The following is a 24,779-nucleotide window of genomic DNA, read 5'->3' on the forward strand; positions in this document are numbered from 1 at the left end:
GCTGATGTTTGTGCGTGTGTGCATGTTAGTGCATGTTGTGTGAAGTCTCAGCGTTTGCCGTTAGCTTCCATGCTATGTGAAGATGAGCTGGTTGTTGTGCGTTGACTTTTGGTTTCCTGCTCTATGACCTTATTTTTCCTCGTCAGCGTCTTGTCCGCTCTTGTTTCTGCTCTTTCTTTCTGTTTGCGTGTTGGCGAGGCTTCAGACCCGTTGGTCCTGTTGGCGTGGCTCCAACCTGGCAGCGTCTCAGTGGGAGCAGGTGGAGCCCCCCCCCACACACACACACTACAACCACCGCCCCTTCCTACACACACACATATACAACTATCGACACACAAGCTCACACGCAGTTTGCGTTCTTGCTCTCTTTTGGGCGAAACGTGCCAAATTCGGCGCGTTGCCTTGGCGACGCTCACGCGGACGTTCTCTATTTCCGCCCATGTCTGAAACGTGTAGTTTGTCACGTAGTTGATCCGCTTTTTGGTTGGTACAGGCGGACAATCCGACTGTTGACACTGGCGCTCTCGTGTGTGGACCTGCTGGACTTTCCTGCTGGACTTTGTCTTGACGCTGGTGTCGTTGAAACCTACAAGAGAGTTGACTCCATAAAGTTGATTGGAAAGAACGCACGGGATTGGACGGCTCACATATGACGTCACATGTCCAAGTGAACAGGAAGCGGCTCATCAGCCTGTTGTCACATTACTTTTGTTTTTTCATGAATATGAGCAACATTTGTGATGTGGAGCGCTCCGTTCCATCCTTTTTCGCTATTTTTGCAATGGAAGTGGCTCATGCTGGAGGTCAAAGTTGAAGTAAAGTACTTGTCTCGCTGTCAACACACAGCGCGCTGTCTCTGGCCCGCCCGCATGAGATCGATAAGCTGGGGCACGCGCACCTCCGCACGCACGCGCGTGTGTGAGATGGGTTGGTCGCGCGCGGAGGCTTCAGTCAGCTCGTCCGGTCGGATCGAGGTAGCGCGCAAGTCCGGGCGGGCGCCGATCCAGCTGCGTTGTCGGCGGTGCTCTTAGCGGAGCGGCTGGAGGTCGGGCAGGACTCGCTCTGCGTCCCCTCCTGCACCACCCCGACCCCAGCCGGGACCCACTGGACGGCGGGTGGATCGCAGTCTCGGCGGCCGAGCGGCAGCGCAGCGTTCCCGGCTGCTCGCTTCGGCGCTTCCCCGCATGACATGCGGCTCCTCCGCTCCCGCGTTGTCGTCGTGGACGGGACCCCTCCCTGCCACACTTTGGACTTTTGTGACGGTACTCGGGACATGTTGCTCCTCGGACGCCGAGCGCGTGTAACCCGAGGTGGGGTCAGAGTTCATCCGTGCTCGGACATGTGAGAAGACGGGGGGCGACAGGAGGGCTCCACCCCCCACCCGTGCCCGAACCCCACGACCCGCGCCCCCCGCTCGTCCGTCCGTCCGTCTGTTTCGTGTCAAGCACGCGCGCCTACTGGAGCCGGACTCGGCCACGCAGCCACGGACGCGCGCGCGCACGTGGGCCAGTCATGTACTCGCCGCTTTGCCTCACGCAGGTACGTCACGCCAACTTCGGCAAAGTCGACGAGCACACGCATGCACGCACGCATGAGTCCCCCACAAGTTGGAGGGAATTGAAAGTGAATTCATCATTGGAGCTTTTTTCTCGACGCAACACAACTGATTTCATTCGATCAACTTGTAAACCGTTGAGATCAACTTGAATTGTGAAAGCACGTGCAGGTTAATACGTGGGCACGCGAAGCCCTTTGAGACTTTTTTTGTGATTCGAAATAAATTTGAGTCGACAGAATCCGCTTGAAGGCAGATGCAGCTTTCAAACTGACAGTTTTATCGCATGTTAAGCAGCACCCAGTCAAACACACGCACGCACACACACACGTTAATTCATAAATAAAATTAGTTGGTTAAAGTCGTATCAATTGGTGATGATGTAAATTCTATCCAAATGATATCTTAATATTAAGATCAAATGAAAATAAATTGTTTATGTAAGTGGCACATGAAAGAACTAATGCACATTTCAACAAACATTTTTCAAATGATTATGAATAATCGTTTGAAAATCACGTAAAGAAGACTCAAGAATGCATCTTTGATTTCCTGATGTCGATTGATTGGCAATAATCAAAAAGTGATGTTGACGTCATCGTGACGGCGGGGGACAAATGCTGTGTGGGGTAGTGGCAAGAGCGTAAGAAATAAATAAAAAATAAAGAATTTTGTGAGAGGAGGCACCAAGACATGGAAGCAACAAGGGGGCAAAAACCACTCGTGTGTGTGCATGTGTGTGTGCGTGTGTGTATGTGTATGTATGTAGTTGTGGAGTTTGTTGTACAATTGGAGTGGCGCCGTTTGTGTGTGTTTGGAAGGCAGCATCATCTTTTATGAACGCATCAACAAATTGTCTCGTTTTTCTTTCTGCTAAATTGCTGAATCAGCAAACTCATGGCAAGCTTTTTGGAAGGCGACTCGATGCCGCTGTAGTTGAGTTGGGGACACGTGGGCGTGCACGACCAGCGGACAGATTCGAGCGCTCCCACATCGCCCATGGAGACACGACTGACGCTGTTCCTTCTTTTTTCCTTCCTTTTTTCCCTTCCTTTTTTTCTTCTTTTTTCCTTCCTTTTTTCTTTCTTTTTTCTTTCCCTATTTCCTTTTTTCCTTCCTTGCAGGATGAGTTCCACCCCTTTATCGAGGCGCTCCTGCCACAGGTGCGTGCCTTCGCCTACACGTGGTTCAACCTGCAGGCGCGCAAGCGGAAGTACTTCAAGAAGCACGAGAAGCGCATGTCCAAGGAGGAGGAGCGCGCCGTCAAGGACGAGCTGCTGGGCGAGAAGGCGGAGGTGAAGCAGAAGTGGGCCTCGCGCCTCCTGGCCAAGCTGCGCAAGGACATCCGGCCCGAGTTCCGGGAGGACTTTGTGCTAAGCGTGACAGCCAAAAAGGCGCCCTGCTGCGTGCTCTCCAACCCGGACCAGAAGGGCAAGATGCGCCGCATTGACTGCCTGCGGCAGGCCGACAAGGTCTGGCGTCTGGATCTGGTCATGGTCATCCTCTTCAAGGGTGTGCCGCTGGAGAGCACCGACGGCGAGCGGCTGGTCAAGTCGCCGCGCTGCGCCAACCCGGGCCTCTGCGTCCAGCCGCACCATATTGGCGTCTCTGTCAAGGAGCTCGACCTCTACCTGGCCTACTTTGTCCACGCCGGTCAGTTTTGTCGCGCTGGCGCCTCTTTGGCTTCGTCCACCCGCCTTTGCATCTTGAGTTTGTGGGGAGGGGGGAGTTGTTGACGGGACCGCCGTTGTCAATGCGGCAACCATGCATTCGCAGTGGCTCGGTCCAATGTGAGAAGGACGCCGAACGGGATGTTTCGCTGTCGTTGCCATAAAACCCAGCACATACGCAAAGGTCTGTCAAAGGCCTGTGTCTTTCTGTGCGTCGTTAACGCACACGTGGGCAGGAGGCGTGGCTAGAAACCCAAGTCTTGCTTTGAATTGCTACCGCTCGCTTCCTTGTTTTTGCAGTCTGGAGCCTCACTCAAGTGGAAACTAGTCTGACAGTGACGCAAAGCCGGTTAACGGCTCAGGGTTGAAACCGGGACGTGCGCTGGCCGAGGGTCAGCCGAGGTGTCGGGAGCAGCGAGGATGTCGGAGAAGAATCTCTGACCTGATGGTGCAAGTTGTCGCCTTGTGAGCTTGCAGCACCTTTTGCGTCATTGGATGCGGTGTCCGAGGGCCGCGCGGGCTCTCTCTCGTGGCAGGCCAAAGAATCACGTCCATCAAACTGGACCTTGGACTCTCTAGGTTGCGGGTGATTTCCATTCAGAGTGTTTCAAGTTGGTCTCCTCTTGCTCTTGGTGCTAAGGCTTTTTGGAGAGGCCATTGCAGTCTTTGCTGTTTGCAATTGTTGAGCAGTGTCGCCTCGTCAGATGTTAGCTCTACATGATTGGTTAGGGGGGCTGGTTGGGGGGACCTGTCCTATGTTCAAAGGTCATGCGCCCTTCACCGTAAAAGGAGGCAGAGTTATGACGGCCAATCAAGAATCCGACCCTCTTGACTGCCGCATGTGTTCGTGCGTGTGTAGGACAAGCAAGCAAGCAGACAGATGGACATGGTGCGGATGGACAGGGCTTCCACACAAGGACAGCAGGGGTCGTCCCCCGCGCACACGCACACACACACACACACACAACTCTGTCTTCCCGCTAATTAAATTGGGTCTCCGTCCATTAGACGGATGGACTGAGCGCAGCTGCTGAGTCAGCGCAGGTAAGACAGGTCCTCCTCGTCATAATGGTCCTCCTCCTCCTCCCCCTCGTAATGGTCCGCAGAGAGAGCAATTCATTTGGCCCCGCCTTCCACGTCCTCGGGTCAGCGCTGCCTTTCAAGGATGCAGCACGAATGGTGTGTGTGTGTGTGTATTAGCTAACAGTCTTCATTCTTCAAGAGCTCAACTTCTGCTCAATGGTGGCTACACTTGAACCCCCCCCCCTCACAGGAAAACCGCAGCCCCCCCAAAACAAAAGTCAAAGCAAAAAGCACCCCCACCCCCCAGGGACGAACAATTTAGGAAGTGACAGCCAGTAAACATGATGCATGGGCTGGCGGGGCAGGCAGGACTGCCGACTTCAGAGACTCCCACATTGCGTCGCTGTTGGCCGGCCAAAGGACGACAACGCTCGCCGAGGCTCACGGGAAATCGACAAGCTCGTGTCGTTCAAACGTCATTGTCTTCATCATCGCCGAAGGATGGTCAGACGACGGATCGATCGGAAACGGGATGAAGGCCGGGAAAGGAGAAGAACGCGGCATGCGAGGACGGGAGCAAGAACAAAGGGAAGAAGGACAAGTTGCGTCCGTCTGGACTTTTGGCCTAGTTAGCATCTCACGTGGCGCTCTCGGCAGGGCGGGGCTGGTTTGCCTCCTTCCCTCCTCGCTCGTCTGCTTTCCTCCTTGGGCCCTTGTCCTACCTTGCCGCATCCTCGTCAGGAACTTAAAGAACTTGCGCAATGGCCCACCGATGACCCCGCTCCCACGTGCAGCCTCCTCTTGGTCCGCTTCCTTCTCCTTAGCAGACTTTGAGTTTTGCGTTGTAATCCAACTCGCTTGTGACTTTCATTTCCATTTGTTCCCCCGCCCACGCCCCCCCCCCCCCCAAGACTGATGAAAACTGCCTTTGACACTTTCACTCATCCAATATTGACTTTCACTTTATCAAGTGCGCACACACACACGCACACCACGAGTTGTGGTGGTTCCTGTGATGACACGCAGCGACCGAGTAACCTCCAGACCGGAGAGTGTTATTTACCTCAACATCAACTCCCACCCTCGTCCCATTGCTTGCAGCAGACAGTGTGAGTTGCAAAAGTTTCCTTCCCTCTGCCAACGGCATGATGCGATTCCGCTTCATGGAGTGCCCCCCTCCCCGTTTGTGTTTGTGTGTGTGTGTGTGTGTGTGTGTGTGTGTGTTTGTTCATCATTTGGATGCAGTGGAAGAGATGCCGGTGCTCTCCATCGATTGCTTTAATTGCTCCGAAGACTCTAACGGCTAACACAGATGTCAGAGCGCCGCTGCTCGTGCGTGGTCGTGCTCGAGCTCGTTTTGTGTGTCACGGTTTTCAGTGCAGCGGGTAAGGATCATTGTTCCCGCAGCGGGTGGCCACGTTTGTGGACAGGCAGACAAAATAGTCATGGCGGGGGGGTTGTTTCCAGATCAATTGCGTATGTTTGGATGTCGCCAATTAGCAAGTGGCCCACTTTGGTCAGATGGGCGCGTGAAGGCAGCGGCAGTAGCGGCGGCAGTAGCGGCGGCGGTAGCGGCGGCGGTAGCGGCGGCGGTAGCGGCGGCGGTGGCGGCGGTGGCGGCGGTAGCAGCGGCGGCGGCGGCGGCAGCTAGTTGGCCTTCAAGGCCTTCGACCAAGTGCAATGGCTGACTGTCAGAATAGATTTGTTCCTTCTTTATTGACCTGCATGTAGTTGACGTTTCCTGGGCCGAGCCTTTTTTAAAATGAAAGCAAAACTGTGACATGAGAACGGAGAATGGATAATTTTCTTTTATTGGCAGCCAATTACAGGATGACGGAAAACATTGCTGCCTTGTTACCACCTTGCCACCTCAGAGGTCTTAAGTGCTAGGCATGGTTGATCAGACACGAGTCAGCTGTGTGCTGGCTTCCATCTTCAGGCGGCCACGATCTCCATTAGCCCGCCGGGCTGAGTCACTGCAGCACGCCAATGTCAATGAGGGCCGGCCCCGCCCACCACCTCTGACTCCCCCCCACTCCCCGCCATGCAGCTCTTATCTCATGATGCAGCACATCATCATCATCATCGACACTTTACGAGCCCCCCGACCGCTACCCCCCCAGCACTGCGACAAGAATCCCGCGTGTCCAGAATGGGGGCGGACCAACAAGGAAGCACATTGCAAGTGTGCTAACAAAGTCCAGTGACTTCTCTCATGGACAAATAACGCTCAGCGTTCCCGTATTTTATTTTTTCCGAGCGTCAGTTTGTAAATATAGCGAGATTTATGGCTGAATACACCTGGAGGTGAAGTTAAACAATACAATTAGCATCCTGTTCCAAACGCAATGGCGACATACGCACTTCGCCGTAGTCGTAATCCCACCGAACAGACGGGAAGCCGCCTTTCCAAATCCCTTCGCGATAAGGTTTAGCCTCCTTAATCCCACTAAGGTTGTTAGCAGTTGCTGCAAGAGGCACGCGAGCCACACGCGCCACTGTGGACAAATCGTTAACACATATGCACAAACGATGCATCCATCTTGACTCTCAAGTTGTTGATGTCCAAGTCAAGTCCGGCAGCCGTCGTTCGACAGTTGAATCTCACCTCTTGCTTTGCTCTCAAAGTCAACATTAACTTTGAAGAGTTTTGAAGCGGCCCTGCCGCACCAGGCCTCAGGCCGCTCCCACCGTACAGATGCCGGTCCAGGTGGGAACATCGTACCAGCCGACCCGATCTCCCGATGCATAATTATGTCATTTGTTCATCTGTCTGCATGAACTATGTATCAAGACAAGCACGTTTGTTATTGTTTTTCATTAGTGGCACTAGCAGACAGTGCTAGCAGACAATGCCAGCAGACAGCGTTAGCAGCCAGCGCTAGCGCTGCAACACTAACATGTCACATGCTGTGCTGGGTGGTGGTGGGGGGGTGTCACATACCATCTCGCGGCGCTTCACCTTGACCTCCGCATTGACGTGCGGGACAAAACGAAGGAGCGAGATGGAGGTTACGTCGGCATTTAATTTGTAGCTTTTATTAATCGGAACAAGGACGTTGGATTAACTTTGTGTTTGATGTTCACCAACCGGGCTTGCCAGAGACAATGTCCGTGCGTGTATTGGAGGACCTGTGTCGGCATGTGTGTGCGTGACCACGCTTTTCATTTTTTTTTTTTTTTGCGGCCGCCCACCAAATAAAAGCAATGACGCCTCGGCCGCCGACTTTATGCGGTTCTCCGACCCCTTGTCAGGTGGCGACTTCGCGTGATCATTGAGCACCCACTTTCGGTTTGAAACCAACAAGGCGCATCTTAGGGGCAATCATGCAAGTACGTGCAACCGCAGCAATGGGGAGGGAAAGGCCGAGGACGGGAGGGAAGGGTGCGCACTCGCCCCATTAGGGAGTGGCTATAATTATGGAAAGTGAAGCGGCGAGCGATCGATGCGCACGTTCATCAATTGGGCTCCGCCCACCGGACGCGCGCTTGTCTCCCGTCCTCACGCGCGCCCGCTCGGATCCCGTGTCAGCGTCTTCCCACTGCATCTCTCAACTTTGCTTGTTCTACAGGCCAAAAAAAATCCATGACGTAGACATGAGGATTCTTTTGCTCCCGTCTTTGCACACCACCATTCAGACCTAGCTCAATTGCGAATGGCTTATGTCTTCTCCAAATTTGACTGGATGGCCGAAATGCCGTTCACGTGGCTAGCTGGCTGTGCTCGGATGGTCCGTCGCGTCACGGTCTCTCTTCTGGCTCGTTTCACCCCCGAGAAGTTGTACATTCGTTGTCGCAATTTGTTCCAAATTGCAGCCGTGAGTCGTTCGTCTTTCGGGAGTCTCGATGCTAGTTTCACATTTATTTCCACATCTGTCTCGGTCAAGAACGAAGCATCTTAGCGTGCGGTTGGGTGGGCTCTTTGGGGTCAACTCCAGCCGATCAATGGCTATTTGCTCATTTGCACTTGACTCCTTGTTGGGCGGACTCCTCGTTAGCAATCACCAGTGGCGGGAAAGTCACGGCTCCCCAACTTTCTCGCCATCCTTGGCCGCTCACTCCTACGGGGACTCCCGTGTGTGTGCATCTTTTGTTCTGGCAGAAGGTGCAAGATGGCAACCGCTTAAAGGAAACAGGCACAATCTTCAAAACGGTTGCCAATGATTTAAGATGGCTGCCAGTCTGCTGAAAGAGGCCGCAGTAATGCTCTCTCTTTCTCCCCACACACACACACACACACACATACAAGCGAGTGTTCAGAATCCAACGTGGTTTGGCACACAAATGTCGTTTGACTGTGTGCGTGAACTGTAACTAAAAAAGCTGTGATTTATTTTTAGGGGATGTTGTGTCTTGCACAAATGCCGAGGATCAAGATGATGCTTTGCGTGAGTGAGAAATGTGCCGACTCTTCCTTTGGCGCTGTTGCAAGGCCTCGTCTCCACTGGCAAAGTCAAAGGCGACGATTGGCGCGACCTGCGTGGAAGGCGTCCCAAAAAGTTCTCATCCGAGCGCAAGCGGACTTTTGGCGACTGGCACATCTCGATCTCCTCCCCGCTTTGACTTGGTCTCCTATGTGTGACGTGTGTTCGGGACATTTCCCCCCATGACGCGATAGCGGCTCTTCCGCCGTCTCCGCAAGCGTTTCTGCAAATATAAATTTGCTCACGCGAAGTCGGCGAGCAGGAGGAGGCGGGGCACCCATTCTGATCGACGGCCGTGTTGAGCGCGCTACCGCGGCCTGATTTGTGCGCTCCACGTGCTCATTTGATTAAAAGCCGCCTGCGGTGGGGATCGATAGCAGGCAGGCGGGAGGGGTTGCATTTGTTTTCACACTCACTCTGTGCTGCGACCGGCCGGCCGGTTACGCGGGAACTTCTGGGAAAGGAAGTCTGACAGGAAGAAAAATAAAAACTGTCCAACAAAATCCTTGTCAAGACCTCACTCCATTTATTTCCCTCTTGGCTTGTTGATGCACACACACACACGCACACACGCACAAATACACCTCATTCTGTTGTCATCGGTCTTCTGATGATTTTTGTTTTCGGTCGCTCCTGACTAACACGTGCGTGTGTGCTTGTCGTGCTTGCAGAGGGCGGCCAGTCAGAGAGCCCAAACCGGGTCGGCGAGTCCGACATCAAAGAGCAGACGGAGAACGGTGAGTGGCTGCCAGCACGTGTGTCCGTGGCGTCCCGCAGGACACGTGGGAAAGGCGAGCGACCCGACTCGCGTGACCTGAGCCGGCTCCTCGTCCGACTTAGAAATTTGCTCAGCGAAAACTCGGACAAGACGCAAGTCGACTTTGAGGAGACGGCCCGGCCCGATCCGCCGCCAGAGAGGAGAGCCAAAGACAAAAAGATGCGGCCGAAGCTTGAGCTGGAGTGACTAGCACACTGTGAAACAGCGACAGAGAAGAGCTGCGACATCCGCCACGTTGACTTGCATTGCGAAGCTAAGCTAGATGGCGCTGACGCTGCTACTTGGTGCTCGTGAATCGGTCCTCCAAATTTGGCGGCGGTCTTCAAAGCGACCGACTCCCCTTTGGCCGTGTCGACCTGCAACCAGTTTTTGAAATGTGCCGCTTCCGTATATTGCGATTGACCGAGCAATGTTTTGTGTGCTTTTTCTTTTCTTTTTTTGGTTTTTTTTTTCCTTCCCACATACCTTGAGACATGAACGTGTTAGCACACAAAACGTACTAATCGGCTAGTCGCACGATGAAGCCGTGCCACCTTTCGGCGATCAACTGGACCAATATAACCGCTGGAATCGTTGTCACGTGTGTGTTTCAGGTCATCTGGGTTTCCAGGAGAGTTTTGTCACCCCGGGAGTGTTTACTGTTTCCGAACTTGTGCGAGTCTCTCAAAGTAAGGCAAACACTGCTGCTCGCTCTCTGTCTCTCTCTCTCTCACCCTCTTTCTCGTTTCTGAGCACTAACGACGTCAGAAAGGTTACACCCAAGTTGTCATAGCAACCGCTGTTATAGGTTGGCGTTTTGTGACACAACTTTGGTGCGAGCGCCCATGTGTGACATAGGGTGTATTCAGATCAGAAAAGTCCTATAGTCCGCTCATTTGGTCCGGACCAAAAGCGGACTCATATTTTTTTGTTTGGTGCGGTTCCTATTCAGGATTGGCTGGCAACCAGTTCAGGGTGTCCCCCGCCTACTGCCCGATGACGGCTGAGATAGGCTCCAGCACGCCCGCAACCCTGGTAGGGACAGAGCGGTACAGAAAATCGATGGATGGTTCCTATTCAGACTGTCCATTTTGCAAGCAAAGTATATTTTGTAAACACACCCACGCTCTGTGCTCCCATTGGACAGCAATGACCAGGGCGGCACACAGAGCACAGACCCAAAAATGGAGGAAAACATGCGAGTCCTACACGCTGCTCTGCATATTTGTGCTGTTGGTTCAGATCTACGCTGTTTGTATTCACACCTGAAAAAGTGGGTCTCGGTCCGTTTCTTTAATCCGCACCAGGATTCATTTGCGTGTATTCACACCTGCACAAAAGATCCGTTGGTCCGTTTAAAGTGGACCAAACAGTCAGGTCTGAATACACACTGAGTGACGGCACTCTTTAGGCGTCCACAAATTCAGACAACCCACACAGCGCCCCGTACGTGTGCACAAGAGAGTGAGCGTGCCGCACGGGTCAGCACGTTTGCAGAGATGCGGCTGCAGGGAAATCGCTTCTCGATCCCCGTGGAGGGAAGCATATACGGGCCGTTCGTATACAGGCTGTGTGTGTGCGCAGGCACAGTCAAGGGAGAGAAGAAGCCGACGTGGCTTTTGGCCAAACGGCGGCCGGACAACCAAGAGCGAGCGTCAGGTGACCTTGGCCTCGCTTGGCCATGACGCAATCCGTCAGCGGGCCGCCCCAATGAGTGTGCGTGTGGATCAATATTCTATTAAAGAGGCGCAGAGGGGGTGGGGGCGGGGCCAGTGATGTAGTCTACTTAGTGTGATTGGTCACTTGAGTGACTGGGCGCGCCACCTTGACTTCCGCGTCGTCATGCGGAGGCAACTTCCTGCGTAGTCATCGACAAACGTGTGTTGTGGAGAGGAGAGGAGAGAAGAACTGGAGCATCGACACAAAGCAACTGGCTGAGCGGGAATTCATATCTGATTAGAGAACAGCACTTAAGTTGACATCAAGGAAAACACACTCGAACGCAAGTCACCAAGTTGGCGCTTTCGACTGCCTCATGTCGAGTTCATCCCCACATGACACAGACAAACTCTTTCCTTCCTTCCTTCCTTCCTTCCTTCCTTCCTTCCTTCCTTCCTTCCTTCCTTCCTTCCTTCCTTCCTTCCTTCCTTCCTTCCTTCCTTCCTTCCTTCCACAAAGATAACTTCTCTTTTTGCAGAGCAACCTCGGTCATGCTCGCATGCACGTTCTGCACAGAAGCAGACTTCCACTTTGACATTTATTCTCATACAAAGCCAACAATTCACACACGCACATCAAACTGCCAAGCGAGCACGTGCGTGTGTGTGCGTGCGCGTGATCGATGGACAGTGCTGAGGTGTGCAGAAAAGTGTTGCGTAGCCAGCAGGTCTTGTCAGGACTCCTCCTTCCTTTCATCACACTGCCCTGCTCTCTGTCAATAAAGCGGACCGGGGGTGGGGGTAGTCTAGAGGTTTGGGTCCGGACGGATATCGAGGTTTCAACCACATTGTTGTTTCTCTTTAGCAGCTTTGCTATGAAACAACCTTATTTATTTCCTCTATAGTTGTCTGAAGCTAAACAGCGTGTGTGTTTGTGTGTGCGTGTGTGCGTGCACGTTTGTGTGTGTCAGCTCCCATCGCCGCCGGCCCGGGTCCAAACTTCTCGCTGGCCGACCTGGACAGCTCGTCCTACTACAGCGTGAGTCCCGGTGCCATGAGGAGGCCCCTCCCCAGCACCTCCTCCTCGTCCAGGTACGGCTCGTCAGAGCGTTCTTATGCGTAGCATTGTTGGGTATCACGCAAGCTACCAAAACAACACAGAGATTCGGCAAAAACATGCCTGTCATGGATCGGAATGGAGCAGGGCGACCAAATGCAGCTTGGACCAGGGTTTATTGAAGGGAACTCAAAAGGCAAACTGACATGACTTAACAAAACAATAACTTGACTGACTGACCGGGACGTGAAACAAGAAGACAGCAGGACATGACGACAGCAAGACCGTACAACAACAGGAACCAAAAAGACATCAAGACAACAATGATCCGACGGGGCGTGAGGGGCAGACTGGACTTATATACACGACAGGTAACAATAGGCAGGTGAGAATAATCAAACTAATCATGGGCACAGAGGAGGGGAGGGGCGAGCACACAGACAGAAACCATGACAACAGACATATAGTGGAACGGCTGGGGACGAGACGTGACAGTACCCCCCCCCCACAAGGGACTGCTCCCAACGTCCCAAAAACCGAAACCCCCACGCGGCGAACGGGGGGGCGGGGGTGAATCGCACCAGTCCAAATGGCCTCGCCGGCCATGGCAAAGTCCTAACCGCGGCCGGCGGCAACTCGGGAGACATGAACCGCAATCGGCAGCAACTCTGGGGACATGAACCGCAATCGGCAGCAACTCTGGGGACACGAACCACAATCGGCGGCAACTCTAGGGAAACAAACCGCAATCGGCGGCAACTCTGGGGACACGAACCGCAATCGGCGGCAACTCTGGGGACACGCACCGCAATCGGCGGCAACTCTGGGGACACGCACCGCAATCGGCGGCAACTCTGGGGACACGCACCGCAATCGGCGGCAACTCTAGGGACACGAACCGCAATCGGCGGCAACTCTAGGGACACGAACCGCAATCGGCGGCAACTCTAGGGACACGCACCGCAATCGGCGGCAACTCTAGGGACACGAACCGCAATCGGCGGCAACTCTAGGGACACGAACCGCAATCGGCGGCAACTCTAGGGACACGAACCGCAATCGGCGGCAACTCTAGGGACACGAACCGCAATCAACGGCAACTCTGGAACACGAACCGCAATCGGCTGCAACTCTGGAACACGAACCGCAATCGGCGGCAACTCTGGAACACGAACCGCAATCGGCGGCAACTCTGGATCACGAACCGCAATCGGCGGCAACTCTGGAACACGAACCGCAATCGGCAGCAACTCTGGAACACGAACCACAATCGGCGGCAACTCTGGAACACGAACCGCAATCGGCGGCAACTCTGGAACACGAACCGCAATCGGCGGCATACAAAAAGTCAGAGCCGCAATCGGAAGCGTTTGGAAGTCCAAACCGCGATCAGCGGCATTCGGAAGGCGGAGCAGTGGGCAGCGGCAAGAGCCACCACGCGCCGCAGCAGTGGGAGCGGGGCCAGGGACAATCACGGGTCCAGCGCAGCTGGCTTGAAGTCTGGCGACGCCCGCGGGTCCTGCGACGCTGGGGTGGAGCCCGATGGCGGCCGCGAGTCTGATGGCGCCGGGAGGCACTCCGATGGCGGCCGCGGGTCCAGCGTCGCTGGAGCGAAGTCGCGGCCGCGGAGCCGCTGGCGCCAGAAGCACTCTGATGGCGGTCGAGGGTCCGGCGTCGCGGGAGCGAAGTCCGATGGTGGCCGCGGAGCCCATGGCGCTGGAACACGCCTGGACGACGGACGTGGATCGGGCATCGCAGCGGGAGCTGATGGTGGAAGGTTGGCCCGGGCGCTGGTCGCTGAAGTGGTCGGATCATTCTGTCACGGATCGGAATGGAGCAGGGCGACCAAATGCAGCTTGGACCAGGGTTTATTGGAAAACTCAAAAGGCAAACTGACACGAATTAACAAAACAATAACTTGAGTGACTGACCGGGACGTAAAACAAGAAGACAGCAGGACATGACGACAGCAAGACCGTACGACAACAGGAACCAAAAAGACATCAAGACAACAATGATCCGACGGGGCGTGAGGGGCAGACAGGACTTGTATACACGACAGGTAACAAGAAGCAGGTGAGAATAATCAAAACAATCATGAGCACACAGGAGGGGAGGGGCGAGCACACAGACAGAAACCATGACAACAGACACATAGTGGAACGGCTGGGGACGAGACGTGACAATGCCTTGTCTTCACCCAAACTCATTTTCTGGCCCCAAAGTGTGCTCCTTTTGAAAACGACCAGGGCACCTGCCGGGATACAAGTGCAATGACATAATAGCGGCCTGTGTGTGTTTGCGTGTGTGTGTGTGCGTATGTGTGTATGCGTGGGTGTGTATGCGTGGGTGTGATTCCGTGCGTGCACGCATGTTTCTGCGTTCAGCTCGGCTAAGCGTATCAAGTGCATGGAGGAGGAGGCCGACAGTCCCGGCGAGGACTCGTACTATCCCGCTCAGGGCCGCTCGCCGGGCAGCGCCAGCCAGGCTGGCAGCTGGCACGAGGAGCAAGGTAGCGTCACCGTGGCGACAAGCACACGCCCCTGCCAACTTGCGTAACGTGTTGTTGAGGGGAATGTTCACGCTGCTTCTCCTCTCGTCTTCCTCTCCTTCTTCTTCATGTGCTTTTGGTTTGCTCACGCAGGATATAAGCTACGCGGCTCTCTAGCTAGCTCCTTCATCTCCCGACAAGGTAAAAGGGCGCCGCCATCTGCGCCCTCACGCGCTTCGCGTTTCTTCTTGCTTCCCTGCTGCTTCCCTGCCCCTCCCTCCCTTCTTTCCTTTCTTTCCCCCACTCCCTCCTTCCTCACCGCAAAGCTCCTCAACCCGCCCTGCCCCGTCGGAAGGATGCAAATGACGTTGTGGTCGGGCGGCCGCGTACGTGTTTGCATCATGCGAGGCTCGTCTTCTTTTTTTCTCTCGTCGGTCACTTGCCTGCGTGGGTGGGGCCAAAGCTGGCCATCTGACCTTGGGCGTTTGGGCCAATAGACGCGGAAGTCAGCGAGGTAACGGGAAGTGGCAAAGGAAGTGGTGAGGGGCTTCCTGCCAATGCTCCTCTTTGCTTCTTGGCCACTTTGCGCCCAACGCTCAGAGAGTAGGAGGAGCCAGTGAAGCCATTCATGTGCAAAGCGGAGTGAATCCTGATGACCTCCCTCCCCCCCAAAAACCCGAGCGCGGTGACTTGCCACGCCTGCCCTGACATTGCACTGACATCTGTCCGTCTGTCACCGTGTCTGCAGCCAGCCCGCACGCGCCGCCCTCCGCCCTGCACTTCTCGTCGTCACCCATCCTGCAGCAGCCCGCCTCATACTTCTCGCACGCCGCCATCAGGTACCACCCGCAGGACCCCCTCAAGGACTTTGTGCAGCTGGTGTGTCCCGACTCGGCTCAGGCGGCCGGACAGGTGGGCTTGCTCAATGTAAGGCGCGGCGCACACACACACAAACAGACTTGCCCCTAATGAAACGCACACACACACGTGCGTGTGCGCCACTTTTTCCGCACGAGGGCGGATTGCTGGTGTCCGTGTGCGTGTCTCGACAGCCAATCAATATACTCAGGCACAGCAGCGTGAGTGACTTGTTATTTATGACCCGAGTCATGACTATGATTAACCCCTCCCCTGCCCCGCCCCTTCTCTCCCCTCTCAGCCTAATGGTAGCTCCCAGGGAAAAGTCCACAATCCCTTCCTGCCCACGCCCATGTTGCCCCCCCCTCCACCGCCACCCATGGCCCGGCCCGTCCCGCTGCCCGTCGACGCCAAGCCGCCCGCCACCTCTTCGGCCGAGGACGGGGGTAACTCGCCGCCGTCGCCCAGTGAGTCACTCACACTCACACACATATGCACACACACGCACGCACACACACACTCGATGTGAAATGTGAGGCCGATGGTCGGCCATAGTCTTTGCATTCGGCGTCGGTCGCATCCATTGGAAAGTCGCCTGAAAGTGACTTTGGATGTTTTCTGTGTGCTCCTCAGCATACTCTGCCCCGCCCACCAGTTCTACTGCTCAGCGATTTGTTAGCGTGGGGCCGCGAGACCCCGCCTTCAACATCCCGCAACAGCCGCAGGTGAATGCCCACGTCACTCGCACAAACCCTGACCCCTGCCCTGATGCTAACGTGCTAACAGCAGCAGCCATCACTCACGTGTGTGTTTGTGTGTGTGCGTGCGTGTGTGTATCTGGTTTAGCATTTGTGTCTTAGGGTTAAATAGAGTTTGTTAGCAAGTTTGTGCGTGTTTGGGGGAAGATGGGCCCCTACTTTGTGTGGGAGCGGGTAGGTTGTCAGGGCTGACCACAGCGCCTGCTCACCAGGACAAAGATGGAGGGAGGAGGGGGTGCACTCAATCGAGCCAACAAACCCACACAAAGGCGCTCAGGCGCATGATGACGTTCCGAACGGGCAGATGCCACTGCTCTCACATTGCAAAAGATTTGAAAAAAATTCACATTTGGCAAAAGAAACCAATCTGGCTTGCTGTTGCCTGCAACTTAGCCTGAGTTAAGGGTCCTGTGCGTGTGTTGAAAGCTATGGCATCCATGTTGAATGACATCATGCCAAAGACATGTCTCGTGTGTGTGTGTGTGTGTGTGTGTGTGTGTGTGTGTGTGTGTGTGTGTGTGTGTGTGTGCGTGTGTGCGTGCGTGTGTGTGTGCATGCGTGCGTGCGTGGGCGTGTGTGTGAGAGTGTGTGTGTGTGTGTTTCAAGTACCGTGTTTTTCCATGCATAATGCGCCCCGTGCATAATACGCACCCTAAAAATGGCATGTCGATGCTGGAAAAAAGCCTGTACCCATGTATAATACGCACCCAAATTTTGACTCTTACTTAAGTCCGTAAACGTAAAATTATTTCAGAAAAAAGATCATCTTTGGGAACAACCGGATGTTATTCTGCCGGTCAGTATCACTGCGCATGCGCTAGCAAACTCGATAGCGAAGAAATGTTTCGGATTTGTGTCGGGTACATTGTGACAGCAAACGAGCAGGTGATCGAGCAAGCGTCTGATGCGAGAGCATTGTGTTCGTATGGAGCGTGTTTGAAGTGAACAGCAGAGAAGAAAGGAACAAGGCAAAGTGTTGTGAAATAAAATATTTCCTGTAATACGCATTTAGGTAGAAAACTGAACTCTCGCTCTTTATATAGCTGACGTGTCTTGCGCATCCGTTCTGCGCATCTGTAATGGCGGCCTCCGTATGATATCCGGTTTGCGATGGAGATTAAAAAACTAACAATATTTGACAATAACACACCATCAAGGATTGCACCATCGCATCAAACGATGTCAATTATGAATTTTACTGACTAAGTGTGTTGGGCAGGATGGCTGAACGCGATGCGCGATTGACAACAAACAAGAAGAAAGGTGTGATTTCAAGTTTTATTTCGAGGGAGATTTTCTTCAAAAACTGTTGTACCCATGCATAATGCGCACCCCAGATTTTAGGACAATAAATTAGTTACATTTTGCGCATTATGCATGGAAAAACACGGTACACGTCTGCAAAGTGTGTGTGAGTGCGTGTGTGTCTGTGTTTGCGTGCGGGCGTGAGACATGCTGCTGACACAACTGAGCACTGGGCGAGTCATAGATAAACATACAGAGAGGGAGAGAGAGTTGAATGGGAAGACCCAACATCCTCTTGGGCATGTTTGCATGTCGGACGCATTACACACGCGTGTAGGACGCATTACACACGCGCACACACACATACACACAATAATGCGCTTTCCATTGGCTTGCTATTTTAATGAAAAAAGGGTCACAAAGCTCCTTCATGTCGTCATCTTGACTTGTTAGCATGAGCATCCTCAACTCCCCACTATGGCTACGCACAGACTCACACACGCTCGCTCACACACGCACACTCAGGGGGAGTGTGTTTTCAGGACACTCTGCAGTGCAGAGCGAGGAAGAAAAGTCCCAACGTCAGCAAGTTGTATTGATTAAAAACTAACCTTCCACTCTTCTTCTCCTCTGTCGCGCACGCCCACGCACACACACACAGTCAATCACTAGCCGTGTGCAGACAAAGCCTGCAACACACACGCCCTTTATTACAAACTTTTACTTGCACTTTTTTCCAGAATGCATTTTCTAAATGACGTGTGTATATGTGCGTATGTGTGTATGTGTGTGTGTGTGTGTGTGTGTGTGTGTGTGTGTGTGTGCGCGTGTATGTTTGCGAGCGTGTGATGAATGTCAAGAAAAGGGGATGCAGGGTGGGGGTGGTGATACGGTTGCCTTGGCGATGGTGCTCACGTCCTGGGCCGTCTGGTCGCCCCCAGCGACCAGACATCATCGAGACAAACTTGGCGGAATGCGTGTTGATCAATACACAAGCATGCGCATGCACGACCACGTCTGCGATTCAGATGGCTCTAAAAGTGATGAGTCGCTGGCTGGCAACAAATGTGAGACAACTCGAAAAAAGGCAAAGGTTTGGTCACTCCAGGATGACTCCAAAGTAATTTGAATGCAACTCCGGGTCGACTGGAATGGGGCAAGAAAGGGACAAGTGTGACGACTCGAAAACGGAGTCGTTCGTGGGGACATGACGCTGACCACGTGACGCTGACCACGTGTGTTTTGTTATTTTCAGTGGTACCTGGGATAAAGACTCCGTAGGCTCCGCCTGGTCCCGCCCCTGGACCCGTCCGCCTTGATGTGCCCCCGCCCTTCCGTGCCTAACTCCGCCCACTAGCGCCTGACTGTCGGTGTGGCTAGGGGCGGGGCCGAGGATCACGGCCCCGCCCCCAACGCCTTGAGAGGTTCCGTCTGTCCCATCCATTTGTGGTCCCTCCTTTTCCTCCGCCTCCTCCTCACGCCAGATGTGGGAAGAGCATCACTGAGGGGAGGGGTCTTATCACCAGCTAACGCCCCTTATGTCCCGCAATAGACTCCGCCCCCTCGAGGGTCAACTTTCTGGTAGGAGCCGAGACTGGATGGGGCTTGTTGACTCGCTGGTGCTCGATGCACACATGACTCTGCCCAAGGGGGGGGGGCTATTTCCTGGAAGGAGCTGAGAGTGGGCGGGGCTTGTTGACTCATTGCAGGTTTTCACGTGACTTCGCCTCTTCCTCCTCCTCTTTTTCAATATGAAATATTTGGAATATGAAATCTCCTTTTATTGGAAGAATGAGGAGATGAGGGGAAAAATGCAATGTTTGGGAGCTCCAAACTGTTTTTTTTGTTTTGTTTTTTCTCCAGTAAGTCCGCTGGCACCATTGGACTCTAAAACAGGATGTGCAAAGACAAAAGGGACTATTATTATTATTATTGTTATTATTATTGGGGGATAATGATGACGAGTACTTGTTGATGGTGTTGATCCCTTTAAAATTTCTGCTTGGTTGGACTTTCACAAAGTCATTTGCCAAACAAGCACATCTTTCACTTTTCCAAACATCTTTTGGAATATCAACTTTTAGCCTCCAGTCAGCCCTCGCTATTCACAGTATCTTGCCAACCAGAGTACCTTGATGGAGTACTTGAGTACATAAGTACATCATTAACAAAAAATAGCTCACTTGTGCAACTTTTTTACGTTACAGCAACATACAGCTTATTTTTCAAAAATCCAAATTTTCCTTTTGTCCACGTTTTACAGGAAATGCGTTCATGGAAATGTCCCCAAAAATCTTTTGTCCAAAATTTGGACATGGGAATTATTTTTGAAGCATCATCAGGTCCTTTGGAAAGCGCTGTATGAATCAAAGCAATTATGATTACAATAATATTCATGCTTTAATGTATTAATGTAAAAAATTAAGATTTTGGGGGGGAATCTACAGTTTGCCAGTTCTATGTGTTTGGCTGCCAAGAGCGAGGGCTGACTGTATTTTTAAAACCATGTTTTTATTGATATGTATTTACATATTTTATTTCACCTAGGTGATTTTTAGCATAGTTTTAAAAACATGTTTTGTTTGTTTTTTTACATATTTGATTTGACGTTGGGATTTTTTAGAGTATTTTCTTGTTGGTGTTTGCCAGATAATCTTGAAGGGGCATGGCCCTCCGTCATTGGCCGCTCTCAAAGAGGCGCGGTCCTATACGAGCACTTAGAATCAGGGGGCGTGGCTTGCCTGGAGATGTGTAGATATGAACATATACATACGTACATAAGTATACAGTACGATAGACGTGCATGTCGTAGTATTAGTGATAATGTAGGTCACATAACATGGCCACTTCATTTTATGTAAGCTCCACCTCGTCACTTCTCACCATTGGTTAACTCCTCCTCCCCCTCCTCCACGGCCCGCTCCTGGCCAGCAACATGGCTAACAGTTGGTGCGAGCAGAGTCATCCGATTGGCCGGCTAGCACCGTCCTTTATCGTTCGAGTTAGCAGATGAGCTAAAGATGAAGGCTTAACGAGCTAGCGCTGTACCGTATTGTTCGGTTTAGCTGATGCGACTAACGTGGCCATCAAGACAGTTGTCATTGACAAACAATACATTTTGTGCCTACACTAAAAGGAATATTTGAACGACTGAAAAGGGCCTTTTGACCTTATGAAAACACGTTTATACCTGTGAGCTTCCTTCCTGTCATTGTTTCGGAATGTCCTTCACAATGGAAGGAGAGAAAAAGGACTTCCCGGAATTGTGCCCGGTGCCTCCAAGTACTCCGTGTTGGTAATATGGCATTTGAAACAGCCGAAGGGTCCCATTATTCTCCAAAGCGCTGATTTTCTTCTCTGCTAACTCGAATGACATGGCACTGTGCTAGCTGTACTATGACGTCAACTCTTCCCCATGGCCACGAGGAAGCTAACACCCACTTGAATTTATGTGAAATGAGCAACTTGGCTCAAGGTTTGTTCAAGCAGCTCAGAGTGGACGTGGTCCCCTTAGTTAGCTAGCGGTGTAACGTATCGCCTGATTTGGCAGATGAGCTAACAGCTAACGTTGCCTATAAAGATGGCTCGACAAACAATCAATTTAGTGCCTCAAAGTGGGAACCGTATGCAGCTCATGAATTCAATTGTCCTAAAAATGTGAACAAACGTTTACTGAAAGGCAAGCAACGTTGATGACAATCAGCCGTTGGAGGAAAGTGAAACAATTGACCGAAAAGAAGAAGAAATGCGTTGCTTATTTCACTGAGTATGTCGCTGCCATCTTGGTGTATTCGGGGCGCCGCCCTCGTCACGTGACGCAGAAGCGTTGTTGTGAACGCCACACCACGGGAGCTCTCGGCGGGATGCGTACTGCTGCAATATGATTGGCTGCAGTTTAACAGGGAAACAGCCGCTACTGTCACGGATCGAAATGGAGCAGGGCGACCAAATGCAGCTTGGACCAGGGTTTATTGAACAAACTCAAAAGACAAACTATAGATGCTCGACTAGGGACGTGAATAACTGAACAGAAAGAAAACAAGACGAGAACAGACAGGCAACTAGAAGAAACAAGAAGACATAAGACGCAAACAATCCAACAGGGAGTGACACACAGACAGGACTCAAATACAAGACAGTTAACGAGAGGCAGGTGACGGCAATTACACTGATCAGAGCACAGGAGGGCGAGGAGCGAGCACACAGACACGCGAACCGAAACTATGACATTAAAACAAGGAAACGAACTGTGACAGATCTTGACAGTTACACGGCAGATATTTCTTGTGGCACGCCTACTGGAAGCAGTGAGATGTGCTCCAATAATATTGCAGTGACTGGGCTTAACATGTTGCCAATCCAGAGCTCCGGTGGGATTCCTAATAACGAGATGCAGACCGTTGTCTTCCTGGCTCCCGTTGTGCTATTCTAGCTCATTTCTGAGACCAACCAAGACAAAGTTTATTATGCAAAAACTTGCACTTCCTGTCAACCAAAGTTAGCTCGTGACCGGCACGGCCTTCTAGGTGTTGGTCCCTGAAAACAAATGAAAAAAAGAAAACCACACAAGCCCTGTCGTAACAATGGTCTTGCCAAGCTGTAACGCGGGGTGACGTCACTTCTTGTTTTCATGACGTGGTCACAAAGCAGCTTAAGCAGCCACGACATCACTGTTTGCCGCATCGACCACGACCCCTAAAATATGTTTACAATCCGTGTTCCCTGCTTCTTCCCTTGCGTCGTCACGTGATCGTTCTGTAGTCGACTTCTTCCTGCTCATGTGCGCCATGGAGAAGCACGTTAGCGTCCAAAGTTAACTTCTGAAGTGAACTTTATTACCTCTATTCTTTGAGCTAGGGAAGACCAACGCCGGGTAGCGCCGTTAGGTTCTTATGTTAGCTTCTGAAAGTAACTTTCTATGTTGTCTCTAATGTTAGCGTCCAGCGTTAACTTCCAGTCTTAGCGTCTGAAGTCAACCCCGAAAGGTATGGTTCCAATGTGAGCATCCAACGTTACCTCCCATGTTAGCTTTCGGTTTTAGCTTCCAAAGTCAACTTTCAACTTTGACATTTCATTGTTACCATTGGTTGGCTTCCAATGTCACCATTTAAAATTAGTTCTAAACTGTTAGCTTCTGAGTAAGCTGTCGAAGATGAGGTCAAAGGTTATCTTCCCAAGCTTCTTAGCTTAATTCCAATGTTAATTTATCAAATTAGCATCAGGCCCTTGCTAGCGTAGCACTTCTTCCTCTTTGTGTTGTTGTATAACGGGTGACATTGGACTCGTCCAAAGAGATTTGGACGCCTTTGCTTTTTCTTCGTCTTCATCATTCCATGCAAATAAAGCGCTTGTTTATGTAACATTGAATGTTTTTTTCCCCATCTTTCTTTTTGTCCCAAAACGGCATTTGTTCCCAAGGCGAATGATCCGCGTCATCCACGTGTCTTTCCGCCACTTTACGAATGACGACGTCACGCGATCAGCCACTCGAGCCTTCCGATTGAACAGCGCTAAGATGCACAACGTGATCTGTTTGATAACAACCGGATGACCGCGCCCACGTGTCGAAAAAAAAAGTAGGCTTCTTATTTCATTGACAACCGCATGCTAATGGTTGCCACAATGACGCGTCACAAGAAGTACTCACATGGGGCAAAATGTCAACTTGATACATACGACAAAGGAAATCGTTTTGCCAACTAAGCAATACAACAGCGGTCGGCTGGTAATCAGCAATAATGATGAATGCGCACAAAACGTTTTGGTTTTGTCGTGCCAGCTACGATAATGTGTCAAAGTGACGCATTCCCGACGCTTTGCTCACTGCGCTAGCCGACTCACGATAAACACTCAACTGGCTAATGATGGCAGCATCTTGCTAGCTGGACTCGACAACGAATTTCTTTGTTGGTCAGCGTGGTCGTCGTCTCCCAGCCGGACACGTGAACGTGACGTGTTTGCACAGAGAAAAGGCCACTTCCTCCAACTAACAAAACACTTGTACTCTATTCGTGGCCAATTTGTTTTTCCTTTCAGTTGATATCTAAGCTCCACCTCCAGTTGCATCCTTGCAGAGGTTTTATGTGAGTTGTTCCATAAATCCCTCTTGTTGCCCCCTAATTGCGGTGTTGCAGTGTCCATCGACCTGATAAGCCCACTCCTGCCCCCCCGCCACCTTTTGCTGCTGTCCTGCAGGAGAGATCAATGTTGTGTTTGTGCTGAGCTCAGCATTAACCTGGACAGACACTTTGCACCCCGACACACACACACACACACACACACACACACACACACACACACACACACACACACACACACACACACACACACACACACACACACACACACACACTCGGGTCTATCTGTATTGCCACAGCAGAACTTCAAAAGATTGGTCCTAACCACCCCCCCAAACCCATGGCTCCCGTCACGTCGATGCCGCTTTGATTGGTCGACCATTTTTCCAACGGCGCTTCAAGGCCAGAAAGTTTGGACTCAAAGTTTGATGAAGGCTGTCAACTACCCCCCCCCTTACACACCACCACACACACACACACACATACATACACAAATGCGCTTTCCATTGGCTTACTATTTTAATGACAAAGAGTCATTAAGCTCCTTCATGTCGTCACACACGGACGCACGCACACATACACGCACGCACGCACGCACGCACACGCACACATACATACACGCACACACACACACACACACACACACACACACACACACACACACACACACACACACACACACACACACACACACACACACACACACACACACAAACAACGCCCCCCCTCTCCCACCCCAACCACCACCAAAAGCCCCAAAGCATGCTTGGAGGCTTTGGTTTTATAACCCCACCTGAACTTATTGCCATTTTGAGCAGCACTAATACTTGATGACATCATCATTTTCATCATCATCGTCATGGTGGATGTGTTGGGAAGCCTCGCCAGTCCAGCGAGGAATGCCCAACAACCACCAGTGACATGCATGCACTCACTCACTTCTTCTTCCTCTTGGACTAAAACGTGTGCCTCTTGATGGCAGTGGTGGCGCCTCCTCCTTGCCACTTGTGTGCACCGTGGCTACTTCCGTCCTTCGGTCCCTTAGTGACTTCCTGTCCTGACAGGAAGCGTCTCTATGCAACACAAAGACAACACAATAAAGTTGCTAACACTACACATGCGACTCTTTTTCTTTTGTCGTGAAAGGTCTGCTGTGCATTACGGTCCGAGACGATATGTAGGACGGTTGGAGGGGGGTTGCTGATA

At 52.1% G+C, this 24,779-nt stretch overlaps 1 protein-coding gene across 6 annotated transcripts in view; it reads left to right on the top strand.

The window, feature by feature from the left end:
- The window catches only part of nfia (nuclear factor I/A), a 38,807-nt gene extending 15,944 nt beyond the window's left edge, over window positions 1–22,863 (top strand). The window contains exons 1-12 of one of the 6 annotated variants that reach the window (XM_037249430.1): window positions 581–1,539; window positions 2,680–3,208; window positions 9,344–9,409; window positions 10,044–10,118; window positions 12,059–12,179; window positions 14,532–14,656; window positions 14,789–14,836; window positions 15,384–15,562; window positions 15,652–15,714; window positions 15,795–15,960; window positions 16,127–16,218; window positions 18,752–22,863. In XM_037249430.1, coding sequence (XP_037105325.1) covers window positions 1,513–1,539; window positions 2,680–3,208; window positions 9,344–9,409; window positions 10,044–10,118; window positions 12,059–12,179; window positions 14,532–14,656; window positions 14,789–14,836; window positions 15,384–15,562; window positions 15,652–15,714; window positions 15,795–15,960; window positions 16,127–16,218; window positions 18,752–18,766 — 1,506 coding nt within the window. In that variant the 5' untranslated portion in view covers window positions 581–1,512 and the 3' untranslated portion in view covers window positions 18,767–22,863. Of the gene's footprint in view, window positions 1–580; window positions 1,540–2,679; window positions 3,209–9,343; window positions 9,410–10,043; window positions 10,119–12,058; window positions 12,180–14,531; window positions 14,657–14,788; window positions 14,837–15,383; window positions 15,563–15,651; window positions 15,715–15,794; window positions 15,961–16,126; window positions 16,219–18,751 lie in introns of those variants that run through there. The other 5 variants (XM_037249427.1, XM_037249432.1, XM_037249429.1 and 2 more) reach the window with 5 other exon arrangements.
- The last annotated feature ends 1,916 nt before the right edge of the window (window positions 22,864–24,779 follow it).

The sequence above is a fragment of the Syngnathus acus genome, chromosome 4 (assembly GCF_901709675.1).
Source record: "Syngnathus acus chromosome 4, fSynAcu1.2, whole genome shotgun sequence".
NCBI classification, from domain to species: Eukaryota; Metazoa; Chordata; class Actinopteri; order Syngnathiformes; family Syngnathidae; genus Syngnathus; species Syngnathus acus.